Consider the following 18,304-nt stretch of genomic DNA (forward strand, 5'->3'; position numbering starts at 1 on the left):
AACCAAAAATGTCATTTTTATCCTGAAAATAATGGCGGTTTGAACTGCCATTTTAACCAACCAAAACCGCCGTTTTAACCCTGGAAATAACGGCGGTTTGAACTGCCGTTTTAACCAACCAAAACCGTCGTTTTAATCCTGGAAATAACGGCGGTTTGAACCGCCGTTTTAACCAACCAAAAAATATTATTTTATTTGGAAAAATGGCGGTTTGAACTGCCGTTTTAACCTATCCAAAAACCGCCATTTTAACCCAAGAAATTGTGGCATTTTTTTGAAAACCACCGTAATAACCAGAATGGCACCCAGAATTACGTCGTTTTCTAAAACCACCATTTCTGGTAATAATGGCGGTTCAAACCGCCGTAATTACCCAAAAAATCGCCATTTTAACCAGAATTTTTTGTAGTGTACCGGCTTGACGGTGTTGCTCACGTAGCCAGAACCATCAATGAAGAGGTAAGTGTCTTTATTTTCTTTCAATATTTTAATAACTGTATATGTTATTCAATATTAAGGAAGTAATTTATTAATTAGAAAGATAGAGACTTAGTTTAGCTTTTGGTTTGAAAATCAAAATTTGAAATTTAAACTTTGACATTTAACATTTAAAAGTAAAGGTAGAGAAGTAGGATTTTAAGTTGTGGATGGTAAGTTAGTAATTTTAAAACCTAAGTAGCTTAAGAATAGAAACATAAGCTATAGTTTGGTGATGTCATTGTTAGAATTTAAGCCGGTGTTCTTTATTTCTGAATATGCAGCCAATCCGATGTGTGTATAGCGTCTGTAGGCAACAGAATATGCCGTTACATGATAGGATTATACCTTACTTGGAGAGAGCTGGGTTGTACCACCTGGCTAGGCTGAACGCGCATTGGTTCTGGTTGGATGAGCCTCTGGTCAGCGCATTTATCGAGAGGTAGCGGCCTGAGACCCACACTTTCTATATGCCATTCGGAGATTGTACTATCACGCTCCAGGATGTGGCATACCAGCTGGGGCAGCCCGTGGATGACCAGGCTATTTTCGGGTGCATGACTAATCTTGCTACCACTACTATCACCATGGATTTAGACGATCAGCTGACTGGACCCCAGTTTTATGCAGATTTTGCTGAGATCATACGGGGTGACGATGTTCATCAATACCAGAGTCCGATTCCAGGCGGCCCATCCGACCCTCCGGAGTATAGGCCACAACCAACGGATGTTCCGTCCTAGGTTCCTAAGACCCAGCTCCCAGTCGACCTAAATGAGCCCGTAGGCAGCCCATATGACACTTGGTTCGACATGGGGGACGCCCCCATCTGCATTTGGAGTTGGGCTACAGGAGGCTCCACTCGGAGATTGGCGAGTGGCCAGGGTTAGGCGTCCGACTCGATGTGGCACAGGCTCGCACCTACTTGGTTCATTTGGGGGCGACCATGATGTTGATGGTGACCAGCAGTAGCGCCCATTGTCTTTGTTCTGACCGTTATCATTGTATGAATTGTAACTTATTTATTTTCTGTTAGGGTTAACGACTTGTGACAGATATATTTGTATGACTTATGTAGTTCACTTATTTTGTGTTAGTATTAATGTTTAGTGGCTATTATTTTTGTACGACTTATTGCAAATGATGATTACGTTTTGTATCAATTCGTTCATTTTGCTACATGGGTTGTTACTATTACACAGGTTTATATAATATGCCACTCTCCTCATAATCCGCTACAGGGTGTAGCGGATTATGCTTTTACAAAATTTGGTCATAAACTGCTACAGGGTGTAGCAGTTTATGGTATGCATGCTCTCAACGTAATCCGCGAGAGGGTATAGCGGATTACGTGCATTTGGGTTCCGCTACAGGGTGTAGCAGATTACATACAATTGCATTTGTTGCATTTGCGTTTGGAGTTTGCCAATGTTGTATTTGCGTAACATTTTTCTTCAATCATTTTATTTATGTAAATTGTCCAAAAAAATATGAGTTCGATTTCTATCAACTTTATTATATACTAGTATTTTTACCCGTAATAATATTACGGGAATAAAATTTTTTTAAAATTATGGTCTACTTTTTTTTTGACAGTATAGATTATGTATGGCACAAAATATTTATAAAATCAAACTACTTTTACAAAAAAAGTTGTAAATTGACAAAAGTATTTGGCTAAAAAAATTAAGGTATCTGTAGATAAAAAATAAATAATTATATTTTTATTTATTATTTTTATATAAAAAAGTCTAATTTTTTATTAATAATTAATTTTAACATTCGTTATCTAAAATTTAAAATAATTTAACGTGTATACTTTTACATTTAATTAGGTGTTAACTGTTAAGTCTGTTGCACAAATAGAAATAATTAATTTTTATACTTGCTATATAAAAATATAATTAGATATTAGTATAAAAAAATTATATTGATAGTTATAAAATTAACTCAAAATTAATTTTTTTTAAATAATTGAATCTTGATTCTAACTTTTAATTATAACATTAGTATTTTCTCAAAATTATATGTAATAAATATTTGAAAGAAGAGAAATAAAAATGTAAATTAGAAATATAAGCAGTGAAAATTTAAAACTAAATAAAAAAACTAAAAAATTATGTATATAATAACAATAATAATAATAATTTTATTTAAATTATATTATTTCGTTAATTTTGTTTTATGTAGAATGGAAAGATAGAAAAATAGAGAATGAGAGAAAAGAGAGAGAAAGATAAAGATGAACAATGAGAGTGAGAGAGTGAGAGTTTTTTAATTTTGGAAGAAATTTTTTTATTTTAATTGTAAAAAAATATCGGATAACATATTTTGATTTGTCAAATTACTAATATAAAATATAAATTATATATAGAGTAAAAATATTAGAGAGAAATAGAAAAATGGAGAGAGGAAGATGAGAAAATTTAGGAAGGAAGTTTATTAATTTTGGAAAAAATATTTTCTCTCAATTTTAATAAGAGAGTGTTATATGACACATTTGATTATTAAATTAGATAGTAATATATGATACATAATATAGGTATATTTTAATTTCAATTTTAATATTTCAATTTTAATTTTAATACAATTAAAGAAGGTCATATTGCACATTTTGATTATCAAATTAGTAATAATGATATATAAAATAGATAGAGTGGTTGAAGGAATGAGAGAAATAGAGAAAGGAAGAGGAGGGGAGAACTTTTTAATTTTGGAGGGAAAGATTTTATTTCAATTGCAATGAGGGAGTGATATGTGGCATGTTTTGGTTGTAAAATTAGTATAGAGGATGGAAGAATTCTTTAATTTTGGAGGGAATGATTTAATTTCAATTACAATGAAAGAGTGACATGTGGCATATTTTGGTTGTAAAATTAATAGAGGAGAGAAGAATTCCTTAATTTTAGAGGGAAAGATTTAATTCTAATTGCAATGAAAAATAACATGTGGCACATTTTAGCTTTAAAATTAGAGATATATAATAGATATATAGTACTTTTTAATTACATAATAAAATACGTCAAGAGTGCAAATTAATGGAAATGGATCCTCTTCAGTTTTTTTAACACTTGAGATAATAAAGTGTGATTTCTCACCTTTAATTCTATAAATGGGACTAAAAATAAAAAGAAGAGAGAGAATAATAAAAGATAAAATTTAACACTGAACACCATCCAAATTTTTTTTCACTGAAAAAAATTCACTCCCCAAATTAATTCGGATGAAAATAAGCCTAAATCTGTAACCATTGTTCTGAAAATCAAACCGGACCGGCCGGTTCAACTGGATTAACCGGGAACCGGTCATCTGGTCGGTTCGGTTCCACTGTAAAACCGTAGCAAAAAACCGGGCTAAGAATCGGCCGAACCGGCGGTTAACCAGTGAACCGTCAGAACCGGCCAGGTTTTTTCAGGGTTACTGATTTTTTTTATAATATATATATATATATATAAAAAACCCAACCCAACAATACCCAGCCCACCCCACCCCTACCCCCACCCCCACCCTTCCCCCTTCTCTCCCTCTCTGTCTCTGAGAAACCCTAAACCTAGCTGCCATCACTCTTCACCGTCGCACACTTCTCACCCCACCCCACCCCTCCCCTCCCCTTTCTCTCCGTCTTGAGAAACCCTAAACCCAGCCACCATCACTATCCCACCGTCGCACTCTTCTCATCGTTCTTCTCCTCGTCGCCGTCAGTCGGTCGTCGTCTCTTCGAATCGTTACTCTTCTTGTCGCCGTCGGCCGATCGTCGTCTCTTCGGCGATCTCTCTCTGTCGCTCTCTTCAAGGTCAACAACACCTATTATCGTCACCTCCCCTCGACGTCGAGTCTGAGCTGTTGGCATCGCCGTCGCGAAGGACTGCTCCGTCGTCGTCGCTGCTCGATTTGTTAGTGTCCGTCTCTCTCTTCGAGTTTTCTCTCTGTCTGAGGGTCAGAGCTCAACGTCCTTTCTCTCTGTCTCTCTCACGGCGATTTGTTATTTGTTTGCTGGATTCAAGATTTTGATTTATTTGTTATCTGTTCATGATTTATTTGTTTACTGGATTCATGATTTTGATTTTTGATTTTCTGAGGTTATATGTTCATAATTTATTTGTTTGCTGCTTCATGATTTTGGTTGCTGAATTATTTATTTGTTCATGGTTTTCTGAGGTTATTTTTTGTTTTTGATTTTTCTATTTTTGAATTATAAGAAATTATTTTTGAAAATTTTCTTGTTTTATATTTTTGTTGCTGATTGATAAAGATGGCTAATTACTCGTGAGAATTCAGGGAAAAATAATGTTGTTGCTGCCTCTGTGTTAATTGGAGAACTTGACTTATTTGAACTTGTCACATGCTGGATTTGTGGAAAAATAATGTTGTTGCTGCCTCTGTGTTACATGCTTGGTTACTCTTGATCTTTCACTATCTTTCGACATGAATGGTTCAATGCTTTGTTGTTACTGCCTCACCTCCAAGAATTGACATTTTCTCCAGAGATCTTTCATATTGACATCCCAGTAACTCAAGACCTCCATGGTTTCTTTTTGGACTTTCCACTCAATGGATCTCTTCATACCATAATAGTAGGTCACACAAACTTCAGTGTGTTAAGTTTTTGGTTTCTATAATTGTTATGTAATTGGAATAATTGTTGATGGTTGATTTCAGTGAATATGGGATAATAGTGAATCTGGGATAATTTTGTCCTGCTGTTTTACTTCTCTTAAATTTTGATGGATGATAGTTGATGGTGTTTTGTTAAATTATCTGAAATAATTTTATTGATGATTGATGATTTTTTTTTAATTTGAAATTATATATTTAATTTTTAATAATTTTATTTAATATTTAATTAAATCGGTTGAACCCCGGTTGAACCCCGGTCGAACCATTAAACCAATGAACCAGTCACTCTATCGGTTCTTTGACCGGTTCAGTTCTCGCAACCTTGTCCGTAACTTAATTTGCTTTGCTTTTAAGTTTTAACCCTATCCTACCTAACGAATTGAATTGAATAGTCGCATAAGTTAGTATTGTCGTCCCTAGGGGTGTGCATGGGCCAAGTAAAACCGGATTTGATATGACTCAGACCCGCCCCGAAATATATACTGCCCGAAACTGACCCTAGACCCGATAAAATCTATACACTTTCGGGCCACGATTATAACGGGTAAAAACCGGGTGAAAACCGGGCCGTTAACACTACATTACCTTGATAGCTTCTTATAAGTTAGCATGTGAAAATATCCAAATTTCCAAGACTCCAACCATTATTTGACATGGTAAAATTCACTTAGAAAAACAAGAACCAACTCTTCTCTAAAATTAAAGCATAACCATAATCAATACTAATATTGTCTAATAACACCAAATATTTAAATCAATATAAATAACAATATTATACATTAGTCTAAAATCTTATGCATTTTAAACATAAAACATTAAATTATAGTCTTATAATAACTAATAACACAAAATATTAAGGTTTACAATACTTAAATTCCACAAAAGAATAGCCATCATCCATCACTAATAACACAAAATATTAATTGTGTATGATGACCGGATCACCGGACCGACTTCGGGTGACCCGAGCCATGACCCGGACCTGACCCAAAATAATGACCGGGTTTATTTTTGAGACCCTTATCCGACTCTAGACCTGGTAAAATCACACCAAAATAATTCCTAAAGTATTCGGGACCGAATCGGATCTTCTGGCCAGACCGGACCATACACACCCCTAGTCGTCCCTAATCATCCCGCTGAGCCGCATGTAAGTTGTAAGGAATCAACGGCTGTGGATCCGAAGTGACACATGTCTCCAAAATGTGTAATCAATATATTATGAACAAAAGGGTTTCACACTTTCCCATCTCTTTAATGATTCCAAAAGCCAAAGAGGAACAAGCTTGGTCCTACCAAGAAGATACTCTTATTAAGTTATTAGTTATTATACTACACTAGTAGTAGAAATTAGGAAGAAGTTGAATTTTGAATAAAATAAAACACTGATAATTTTAAAAAATAACACTTAATTAAATTGGTCTAAAAAAATTAGATTGGATACTTGGATTTTCATTATATTTTTATTTTTTAGAAGTATATAAAAATTATTCTTGTTGAACAAATTAATTACTCTATCTCTTTTGATTAAAATTTTAACATGCGTGTTAAAAAAAATAAACTTTTAATAAATTTTATTATTAACAATTAAATCTTGAAAAATACTCTAAGATAAATTAAATAATTCTCTTTTAAAATGCTATAGAAATTAATTTGTTTAATAATAATTTTAAAAATTTTTTAAAGAATAAAAATTTTTTAAAACTAAAATATTCGATCTAAATTTTTTTATATTAATCTAATAAATAAAAATTTATTAATTTCAATATTTTTGACACGATAATATCTTAATTATAAAATTTAAAATGGTGCATGAATTTAATTAAAAAATTTTAAATTACAAATTTAATAAAATAATAGAAATTAATAGAATAATTTAATTTTAATTATTTTGATATAAAAAATTTTAATAGATAAGTGGAAGAGAAGTTCAACTTGTAAAAAACAAAAACGCTTAATAAAATTGGTAAATTAGTCCTCATCAAATTTATGATAAATATTAAATAATCTATCAATTTATTACCTCAACTTATATAAGATGTCCAAAATTGTGATAAAGAAGTTAATTTTCTTGCAAAGAAAATTTTGGTGAATAAGGAGGATGGCAATTATGGGTAACCATTAATAAAGTGGGATATTGTCCAAACTCTAAAAAAAGTTAGGAGGTTTGGGAATGGGTGATGCAGTCATTCGGAATACAGCTCTCTTGTTTAAGTGGTAGTAGAGATTTTCAAAAACAAAAAATTGTTCATTATGAAAGAAAATTATGTACTCCTATAATGATTTGAATCTAAACATTGTTCTTTCTTGTCAGCCCGTACCAAAAATATGAGACTCATGAAATGATATATGTCAATTACAAATAAAAGAGTAACATGTGAGAGACAATATGATCAGAGGATTATCTTTGGAAGTAGGAGATGGTAGAAGAATTTACTTTTGGGAAGATAATTGGTTATCATGTGGTATGCTGAAATTAGTTTTTCTAAAGCTTTTTTCGATTTCAAATCAACGCGAATCGGTAATAGGATATTGTGGGTTTTAGAATAGATTGGAGTAGATATGACATTTTCAATGGAGAATACAATTATTTCTATAGGGTCTTTCAGTCAATCATATTAATATATGGAAGAGAGGACTGATTAGTTTTGCAGGCTAAACTATTATTAGAGGATATTTCAAGTTACAGTCTTACTAGTTCTATTTGGAAGGGCTTGGTTCCACCATGAATTGAGTTGTTCACTTAGTTTGTGTTAGTAGGCAGAGTCAATATTAAGGAGAGATTATATAAATTTAGTGTCATTGATCAAAATGATAGTATTTATATTTTATGTAAACAGGATATTGAGAATAGTTACCATTTATTTATTGGTTGTGAGTTTACTTGACAAGTGTAGTGTGCTTAGTTGTGTGCTTATAATAAACCATGGTATATTTTAGGTTCAATTAAGTAATATTTTAATATTTTGAGAGTTGGACATGTATAGCGGTAAAAAAAGAAAAAACGTAACAAGTGGTTGATTTTTTTTTTCTATTATTTAGAACACTTAGCTGAAAAGGAATAACAAAATCTTTAAAAATCAAGAAACACGTGTTACAAAAATAGTTAATAGGTCCATTAAAAATTATAAAAATAGAGTAACATTTGGTCTTTTGAATTGTTGATAACATTATCGGAGATGATTAGAAATTAGTTTATTTTATATATAAATATATAAATAATGTGGATGCTAATTTCTCATTTCCACGGGATTTGTTGGCATTCTAGTTGGAGCAAAGCTTACATTGATTCGATTTATTTATTTTAGGGTAAATCACACTATTAAACAAAGTGGAAGAAAAATTATATGATTCAACCAAAACTAAAAACGTAACATGGATCAACTAGAAGCGTATTTATATGTAATTCGAATCAAACTAATTCGAATTATCAACGGTAATTTGAAGTTGATCAATTCGAAGTATGCAGCCAAAATTTATACGTAATTCGAACCTACCTTATTCGAATTATGCATGCAGGTTGATTCAGGGTAGTTCGAATTACACTAATTCGAATTATAAGGGATGCAATTCGAATTACACTAAAAAAAATTAAATTATCTAGTATATTGGATCAGTTCAATGTTAATCAGATTTTTTATTTCTATTATAAAATATAAAAAAATTAATTCTAAAAAAATCATGTTATTTTTTAAGATTTAATTTTTTTTATTATATTCTCATAAAATTTGTACAAAATTCATCCATCACATTGACTAAAGTTATTTATTTATGTAAAGTTTGTTTATGAACCCAACAAACTTATTTACATTTTAATACGATTTAAATTGTATTAGTATATTTTTATAAATTTTAATCAATTTAATTTTATTTAAATAATTAAATTTTTAAATTATAAAATTTATATTAGTTTATAATTTAAATTTTAAATAGATATAATTTAAATTAATAATTTATAAAATTATATATATTCATATTATTGTACTCGTATGATTAATTATATTTATTCAATTTTAAAAAAATAACGGTTACATTTTTTACTTCAGTTAAATTACATAATTTCTCCTCCACTTTAATTTAATAGCGTAATTTACCCTTTATTTTACACAACTCAAACTTCAAATATTAGCAAATAAGCACACCTCCACAAGATAGTGCGAAGAACTTTTGTGGACCAATAAGCACCCGCCACGTGGCCACCCGGATTCTTCCTCACCACTATTTGGTTCACTACTCCCCTCACTCATCACTCGTCACTCAACACTCAACTCAACTTCCTTTCCCCCAAAACTCTCTCTCCTTTCCCTACCTTCCTTCAAATTTCTAGCAACCCAAAACACCAAAGACAACGCGCTCCGTAACTAACTGGCAGTTACTCCCATGAAGATGCCAAAAACATCTTCTCATGATGATCCTTGTTTAAAAAGTGTAACTTATTTATTTTGCAACACTTTAAATAAAGGTAACACTTTTACTTCAAATAAAATCAAGTCCTACAATCTATCATCCAATGGTCAAAATGATATATCTTCACATGATGACAATCATTAAATCTTCATTGGAGTAGCCACCTAACTAACTTACTAGCTGAAAACGCACACAAAAACAGTTACAACAGAAAACATGCTGAGGGAAGGAACAAACATCAATATTGGCGGGAGTTGCAGCTCCACCAACAACTGGTCACGTGCCTGCGACACGTGCCGCTCTGCACCCTCCGTGGTGTACTGCCGCGCGGACTCTGCCTATCTCTGCTCCGCATGTGACGACAGAGTCCACGCGGCAAATAGGGTGGCGTCGAGGCACGAGCGCGTGTGGGTCTGCGAGGCTTGCGAGCGTGCCCCGGCAGCCTTCCTCTGCAGAGCCGACGCCGCCTCCCTCTGCTCCTCCTGCGACTCCGACATCCACTCCGCCAACCCCCTTGCCGGCCGCCACCACCGCGTCCCCATTCTCCCCATCTCAGGCTGCTCCTCGCTCATCCGAGAAGAAGAACAAAAAGAAGGAGAACCAGAAAGAGAAAATGATCACGTGTTTGAAATTGAAGGTACAATTAATAATCAGAATTATAACCATGGATGTGAAATGGAGGATGAGGAGTGTGAGGGTGATGATGAGGCTGAAGCTGCTTCGTGGTTGTTGCCTCATCCTGTGAGGATGGGTGGTAACGATGAGAGTGATGGGTTCTTGTTTTGTGGTGGCGACGGTGACGGCGATGGTGATGAGTACTTGGAGTTTGTGGATTGTGATGATGATAATAATAATAATAACCGGTTTAGTTGTCTTGATCATGATCAAGATCAAGATATGCTGCATAACTATGGCGGCGATCATAATCAGGGAAACAACCATGACAGCGTGGTTCCGGTTCAGATGCAACAGTGTTTCGAGTTTGACTCCTCTAAAGTTGGTGCTGGATTCAGTTACAATGGTTCTCTTAGTCAAAGTGTAAGTATATTTATCATTTCTTTTCTTTTGCTTTTGCTTTAAGAAAAGTTTTCAATTTGCATTAGGTAATTAACATTAAATATCTATTCAACCGTTAGATAATACCAAAATTAGTATAAGTTAAAATACAAAATATATATTAAAAATAAATATAACTGATTTTGAATTACGTAAATTTTTCTAACTTTTTTAGTTAAAATTCGTTACTTTACCTTTTCAAAGAATGAGTGTCTAAAAGGTGTAATGTCTAATTTTTCACTTAAAACTATTTAGTTCAAATATAGTTCTATTCTTATTTTTGTAGTAGTCTTAGCAATTTTTACTTGATTGATTAAAGAAACTTTTAACTTCAAAGTTTAAACAAATATATACGATATACATGTATGATTAAATTGAATTCAGGTTTATTATCTAACAAGCTTTCATTCTTTTTCACTCTTACACGAGGATTGAGATTATTTTCAAAGTTGTAGAAATATATGATGTTGTGTCATAAAATGAATTCTATTTTTTATTCAATTATTGCAACGTTGTAGAAATATATTTGAAGTTCTATGATTAGGTACTTTATCTTATGTAGCATATATTCACTAAAGGGATGAAGCTTACTAGCTAGAATGTGCAATTTAGTATTTTTCCTCTTTCAGACATGGAAATTAAATGATGATATATAATTATATATGTTCATGTCCTTGATGGTTGTACTTTGATTTTGCCTTTGTAGAGATAAAATACTTTATTTCTGTTTCTGGAAACACAAAAGGGCAACTTAACTATTTTTGTCCCATCACATTGCATAATTCATTTTACTTGGTTTACCCCCTCTATCTTATTAAAAAAAAAAATTAAAAAGTAAGAATAAATTCTTTCACCAAGTTTTGTTTTGTACGAAATTCCTCAGCCTCACTATATATTGGAGTATGGGAATTGGGAAAGTTAACTAGGAATCCAAAATAAGGGTTATCCAAATATTGTAAAATCTAGATGTGGCTACCATAAAAGAATGCTACCCAAAAAAGGATAAGTTTTTATCTATTTCATTTGGACATAAATTTTTTCGTTTAAAAAAAATCCAATTTTTAAATTTGTATACTAACTGAATCATGTTCTTAAAATTATAAAAAATATTGTATGCATACAAAAATAAAAAATCAGCTACCATATATTTATGTATAAAGACAATATTTATAAATTTTCAATGTGTATTTTAACATGTGTTTTATAGAAGTGAGTGATTTAGCAGTTAATTTCATTGAATTGTGATCTCATAAACCTATTATAAAATTTCAGGTTTCATTGTCATCCATGGAAGTTGGAGTTGTACCAGAATCAACATTGAGTGATGTGTCAATCTCACATTCAAAGGCACAAATAGGAACAAGTGAGCAATTTCCTCCAATGCCTATGCCTTCACCACTTCTAACTCCAATGGACAGAGTAGCCAGAGTTCTAAGATACAAAGAGAAAAAGAAAACAAGAAAGTTTGAGAAGAAAATAAGATATGAATCAAGAAAGGCCTATGCAGAAACCAGGCCACGTATTAAGGGTCGTTTTGCAAAGAGAACAGATGTAGAAGCTGAAGTTGATCAAATGTTATCATCAACCCTAATGTCAGAAGCTGGATATGGCATTGTTCCTTCCTTCTGAAGAAATGTGCTATGTTGGATATTGTTTTTGAGATAGTAGACGCGAAAATTCGTTTGATCGTGGAGACAGGGACAGACAGATACAAAATTTAGTATTTTCTGTATTTTTTAAAAATATAAATAGAAAATATTTATGTTTATCTTTTTGTCTCTGTATATCTATCTCAAAAAAATATCTTAAAAAAAGAAGAATAGAAGGCACAACTGATCTATTTCTATGTAGTCCAAATAAGTTTGGACAAGTTATATTTTTCAGTTGTATACTCATGTTTATAAATATGATATCTTTATATTAATTTTGTCAACACTTTCCTCTAAAAAAATTTTCATGTTCTTTTGCTCTGTACATAAAAAATAGAAAATGCTACTTGTACAACAAAATTCAGCCTTTGATTAGCTTTTAATATTATTTAATTAATTTTTAACTAAAATATATTCTTATTTTTTAGGATACACATTTATAATTAAAATTAATTTAAATTTTAAAAATTAAATTTTTTCTAATTTCCTACACACTTTATAATTAGTTATTATTTCCTTCTTTTACGTTTCTTTTCTCTCTATAATACGGTTTTTTTCTTTAATATTTCAATTTATATCTGCAAAAAAAATTTCAAAATCAGTGCATTTAAAAAAAAATTAATCCCTTACTTATTGTACATTTGATAAAATGCAGGATCTGTTTTACGAATGGTCGAATATAATTATATACACAAACTAAAATATTTTTAATTGTAGTTTTTTTTTCAATTGTAACACATCTAAAATTATTAAGTTATACAAAAAGTTTTTTAAAACACATCTAAAATCATAAATCTAAAATTTAAATTTAAACATTAAAAAACAATTGCAACACATCTAAAATTATGAAGTTATACCGAAAATATTTTTAAAACACATCTAAAATCATAAATCTAAAATCTAAATTTAAACATTAAAAAATAATTGTAACATCTGAAATTATGAAGTTATACAGAAAATATTTTTAAAACACTTCCAAAATACAGAAATTGCACGTGCAAAAATAATTTAACATTGCAATATATATGAAAATCTCTTCAGGCCATTTTACCAAAATATCTTTTAATAAATTATTCTTTTATTGATTAAATTGTATTTTTAAAATAATTAATAATTAAATTATTTTTTTCTAAACCCTTCAATAATTTTTTAATTATTAAATTATAATTTTACTAAAAATTTTTTAACAATTATTTTTATATTTACTATTAATTTTTTGATATCAATATAGATTATTTTAACATTAAATAAAAAATCTTACCACTGTTAATATGTGTAACAATTAATATATATTGATATTGAAATTAATCTTACTAAAAATTTTTATTTAATGTTAAAATAATATATATAGATATCAAAAAATTAATAGTAAAATATAAAAAAATTGTTAACGAAAATTTTGGTAAAATTATAATTTAATTATTAATTATTTTAAAAATATTTTGGTAAAAATACAATTTAATCAATAAAAGAATAATTTATTAAAGGATATTTTGGTAAGCAAAATTTAATGATAAAAAATAAAATTTTTGTTAATGGGTATTTTTTAAAAAATAATTTTTTTTCTTAAAAAATAGATAAAGTTAACATTAGTTAATACAAAAAATTTAAAATAGATTAAAGAGAAGGTTTTTTAAAAGTTAAAAGGGAGGGAAATGTACATTTATAAAATAGAAGAGAGAGAAGTATCATTTTAGCATCTCGCATGGAAAGAGAGTGGAATTTTCTCTAAAAAATAATAGGACTTCATCCAATTTTCCCCTGTTATTTTTGTATTTTTCAATTTTCATTGTATTTTTGGAAATAAAATATTTTATATTTGGTCATCTTTTATTATTAATCCACTTTATGGTTGAATTGAGTTTCTTTGATCAATTTTAGTTCACACTTTGAGTTCCACTTGAAGTTGAAGGACAATTTCTTTTTTTTTTTTTCTTTTGGCTTGAATTATAGAGAACATAAACATTTATCTTCTAGTGTAGAAGCACAATAGTAGTTTTGTCTAAAATAGGACAACAGAGGCTTTAGTAGGAAAATGTGATTCAACAGATTAGGTTATTATATTTTTTTCTAATTAAGTGTTTAGAGTTTATTAATACTCGTCTTAGGTATGGAAGAATTCTAAAATTGTGAATTAGATATCTTACCCATCAAGTGCCTATAATTAAAGAATTAGTCACTAAAAAAAATTATAACAATGGGTTTTATTTTGTATGCTTAATTCATCATTCTCAATTGTGATTTGTGAATAGATATAGAAAGTAATATTACATCCAATCATCCATTACAACATTAACATATTATTATTTTGATTGGCTTCTTTATCTACTTGCATCATTCTCCCTTGCTTGGTGTGGTATATTACCTAGTAATTTAGATTATTCTATATTGGCAATAACTAGAATCAACCTCATTAGGTTAAAAAACAAATTTATTCGCTCACTATTTTGTTAATTTTTTTTTCTTTACTAATTTTACCTCTTTTTTTTTCTCTCTCTCAACATCATAATCCACAACCACCCGCCACCACTGTACCAATTGTCGTTGTCGACTAGTCACCTGTTGCCGATCATACTAGATACTAAACTCTAAATTCTAAATCTAAAATTTTAAATTATAAATCTTGAATATTATGCGAATAGCTTTACCATGCTGAAAACTTTCGACTCTCATTCTATATATATTCTGTTGCTTTTCAAATGCAGAACGAGAGGCACCTCATTGAGCATCTGGAGACTCTTCTTACAAGCGAAGAATTATCTTTTGGACTGTCATATTTTATTTTAGGCTATGTATATATGTTTATAGAATCTCCGCTATGTAGTTTGATATCTTTGTTTTGAAACTCTAATCTCTATATTATGTTTTTTTTATCCTTCTTTTGATTTTACCTATCCGTTTTACGATTATCTATACGAGTGTGACACGATTTTCTGTTTTTGCTTTTACTTAGCTTCTTCTTTAAGGCTCCTAGATATGATTTCTTTCAACTATATTTATGTACGTATTTTACTTTTAGAGGTCGTAATACCTCGCCACCTCTGCTTTGCGACTTAAGTGTAAGGCTTTGTGTGGTAGGGTGTTACATTATGGTATCAGAGCAGTTCGTTCCTATAGAGCCTGAGGGACGGACTGACTATGCTTCTGGGCATACTCTGGATATGTGTATATGCTAATTAGAATATCTAATTGATATATGAGGCATATTTGTTTATGAGCACGCATTTGGGACTTTGAAGTATTAGACTTGAGATATTGAGACTGATCACCTTAATATCACTTGTTTGGTGTGAAAAGGAACCAAATGATGACTCGTGGACGCGGACGCGGTTGAGGCAGAGGCCGGAATATTAATGCAGAACCCGAAACAACTATGAATAATCCCATGAACTTTTTGAAAGCTCTGGAGAATATGGCGGCTGCTATGCAAGCAACGGTTGAGACCCTTGGTCAAGAAGTTAATAACGGCAACGGAGGCAATGGCGGAAATGGACCGATGACCTTAGCAACTTTTCTGAAAATAAACCCACCAACTTTTAGAGGAACCACAAATTCGACAGAGGTTGATAATTAGTTTCAGGCTATGGAGAGAGCCTTGCAAGTACGATAGGTGCCTGAGGATCAGTATGTTGAATTTACCACATATCAGCTAATGGGCGAAGTACAGTATTGGTGGTAGGGACTCAACGTCTCCTACAGCAAGGCAACACCGCAATACATTGGGATGCTTTCCGATCTGAATTCTATAAAAAATATTTTCCTAACTCCGTCAGGACATCTAAGGAACTTGAACTGCTGCAATTGAAACAGGTCAGATGTTGGTCGCTGAATACATGAATAAATTTGAGAAATTGTGTCGATTCTCCAGAATTTGCCAGGGTGCTCTGGGATATTTTGAGGAATGGAAGGATATCAAATACGAAAGAAGACTTCGGAGTGATATTTTGAGTTCAGTGGGTCCCATGGAGATCAGAATTTTCTCTGAATTGGTAAACAAGAGTAGAGTCGCAGAGGAATGTTCAAGAAAGGCTGTTGTGGCAAAGAATGATCGCCGAAAAGAGGATACGCACAAAAATTCAAGAAAAGAGGATATGCACAATCTGAATTTCGCACCAAAGGGCTAAGAATTCAAGAAAAGAGGATACGCACAACAATTCCCCCAAGGTTACAATAACTCTGGAAAGAATGATGACCACCAAGAAAATAGTAGAGAAAAACAGACGATGGCTGTTTCAGATGATTTGAGTTGTCAGAAATGTGGGAGCTATCACTCGAACAGGCCATGCCGTTATGGTTCGGACTTATGTTACAATTGCGAAAAATCAGGACATTTGGTCAGAGATTGTCCACACAGGAGAAACCGGGATGTAGCCAGATCCACTCCTCATATCTGAGGTAATAAAGGAATTAGTAACCAAATTTTAACCGCTTTGAATAATACCGAAGAATAGCATTCATTAGTAACACATAATTGAGTTGTGAAAAATTATGATTTTCCAGATGAAATATTAGTTAGCATAAATAAATAGGTAAGTTCTTAATAAAGAGCGATCAGAGTGACACAGGGGAAGCACAAAGATTGGGAGGACATTAGGACTACTAAGGTGAGAAGGAGAAGTTGTGGGAGATAAGTCGTTGTCAAGATTGGCAAAGGTTGAGAAACTATCCATTAGGTTGGAAAGAGAACTACTCTCGCAAACTACTAAGGTGGACTTGCCGATTACTGACCGTAAGTTTACATGGTTTTGAGGACGTTATTGCAGCCGTATTGACAGAGCCCTGGTTAGCCTGGAATGGCTTAAGGCATTTCCAAAAACTCGCTTAAGAGGTGGTCCACGAGGTTTGTCAGATCAATGCCCTATTATAGTGGAAGTTAAGAGGATAAGAGATGGATCGAGACCGTTCCTTAGCCTTGATTCGTGGTTTACACATGAAGGGTTTCTAAGGATGGTTAAGGAGGAATGGAGAGGGTTGGGAGATATACAATTTACCAAAAAATTGAAGGCATTGACGGGTCCCTTGGGAAGATGGCATAGAGACAACTTTGGTGACATGGACAAGAGAATCACGAAGTTTGAAGAAGAGATCAAGAAAATTGATGACATGGTTGGTAATGGGACGTATGATGGAACAATGGAAGTAAGAAGGAGGGCCTTAGTTACTTGCTGCGAGAAGTGGTATGTGAAGAAAGAAATACACTAGAAGCAGATGTCGAGGTCTAGGCATGTGAGGCACATGGATAAAAACACAAGGTATTTCCATAACTTAGCTTCAGGGAGAAGGAGGAATAATAGAATTGATGCACTGGTCATTAATGGAAGATTGATAAGGAATCAAGCTAGGATTAAGATTGCCAAAAGAGAGTTCTACAAGGAGTTATATCATCAAGAGAAGTCTCCGATGGTGGGTTTAGAGATGGGCTGGTGGAAAGGATTGACGAAGAGGATGCTATGGCTCTAGAGATGCTACCAACACCTGAGGAGGTTAGAGAGGCAGTATAAGATTGTGAATCGTCCAAGGTTCCAGGAAGTGATGGTTACAACATGAATTTCATAAAGAAGTGTTGGGGCGAAATTGGCTCTGAATTCACAACAGCGATACTGGGTTTCTTCCAATCTTCAAGGTTGCCAACAGATGCTAATATAACTCGGGTAGCACTGGCCCCTAAGTTTACTGGTGCTAAGGAAATCAAAGATTCGCGCCCGATTAGCATAGTGGAGTGTGTGTATAAGGTTATCTTGAAGATGCTAGTTAGGAGGATGAGATCAGTTATGCCAGGATTAGTAGGTGAGACGCAGAGTGCATTTGTCAAGGGTCGGAAGATTCATGATGGGGTGCTTATCGCATGAAAAATGGTTCAGTGTATTAAAATGAGGAAGATGGAAGCAGCAATAATAAAGTTAGACTTCTAGAAAGCATATGACAGAGTAAAGTGGAAGTTCGTAGACCGTGTGTTGCAGAAGATGGGATTTGGATAGAGATGAAGGGAATGGGTTATGGAGTGTGTGAGTTCGTGCTCTATGTCAGTATTGATAAACGACCCACCTTCTAAGCCATTCAAGATGGAAAGGGGCTTGCGACAAGGTGATCATTTGTCT

General features: G+C 32.4%; 2 protein-coding genes across 3 annotated transcripts; both read left to right on the forward strand.

Moving 5' to 3' along the window:
* The first annotated feature begins 9,250 nt into the window (after positions 1-9,250).
* Positions 9,251-12,492, forward strand: LOC112784019 (zinc finger protein CONSTANS-LIKE 1-like). Of its 2 annotated transcripts, XM_072231634.1 has the most exons (3): positions 9,251-9,451; positions 9,662-10,539; positions 11,830-12,492. In XM_072231634.1, the coding sequence occupies exons 2-3, from the start codon at positions 9,718-9,720 to the stop codon at positions 12,184-12,186; spliced, it is 1,179 nt and encodes a 392-aa protein (XP_072087735.1). In that variant the 5' UTR covers positions 9,251-9,451; positions 9,662-9,717; the 3' UTR covers positions 12,187-12,492. The 2 variants fall into 2 exon arrangements, with proteins under 2 accessions (XP_072087735.1, XP_025682878.1); XM_025827093.3 differs by having other exon boundaries at positions 9,347-10,539.
* A 3,969-nt stretch (positions 12,493-16,461) lies between these two features.
* LOC140183274 (uncharacterized) lies at positions 16,462-18,055 on the forward strand. Its single transcript, XM_072231308.1, has 3 exons — positions 16,462-16,601; positions 16,970-17,383; positions 17,830-18,055. Exons 1-3 carry the CDS (start codon positions 16,462-16,464, stop codon positions 18,053-18,055), a joined length of 780 nt encoding a protein of 259 aa, XP_072087409.1.
* Positions 18,056-18,304: the final 249 nt, after the last annotated feature.

Source organism: Arachis hypogaea, chromosome 20 (assembly GCF_003086295.3).
Source record: "Arachis hypogaea cultivar Tifrunner chromosome 20, arahy.Tifrunner.gnm2.J5K5, whole genome shotgun sequence".
NCBI classification, from domain to species: domain Eukaryota; kingdom Viridiplantae; phylum Streptophyta; class Magnoliopsida; order Fabales; family Fabaceae; genus Arachis; species Arachis hypogaea.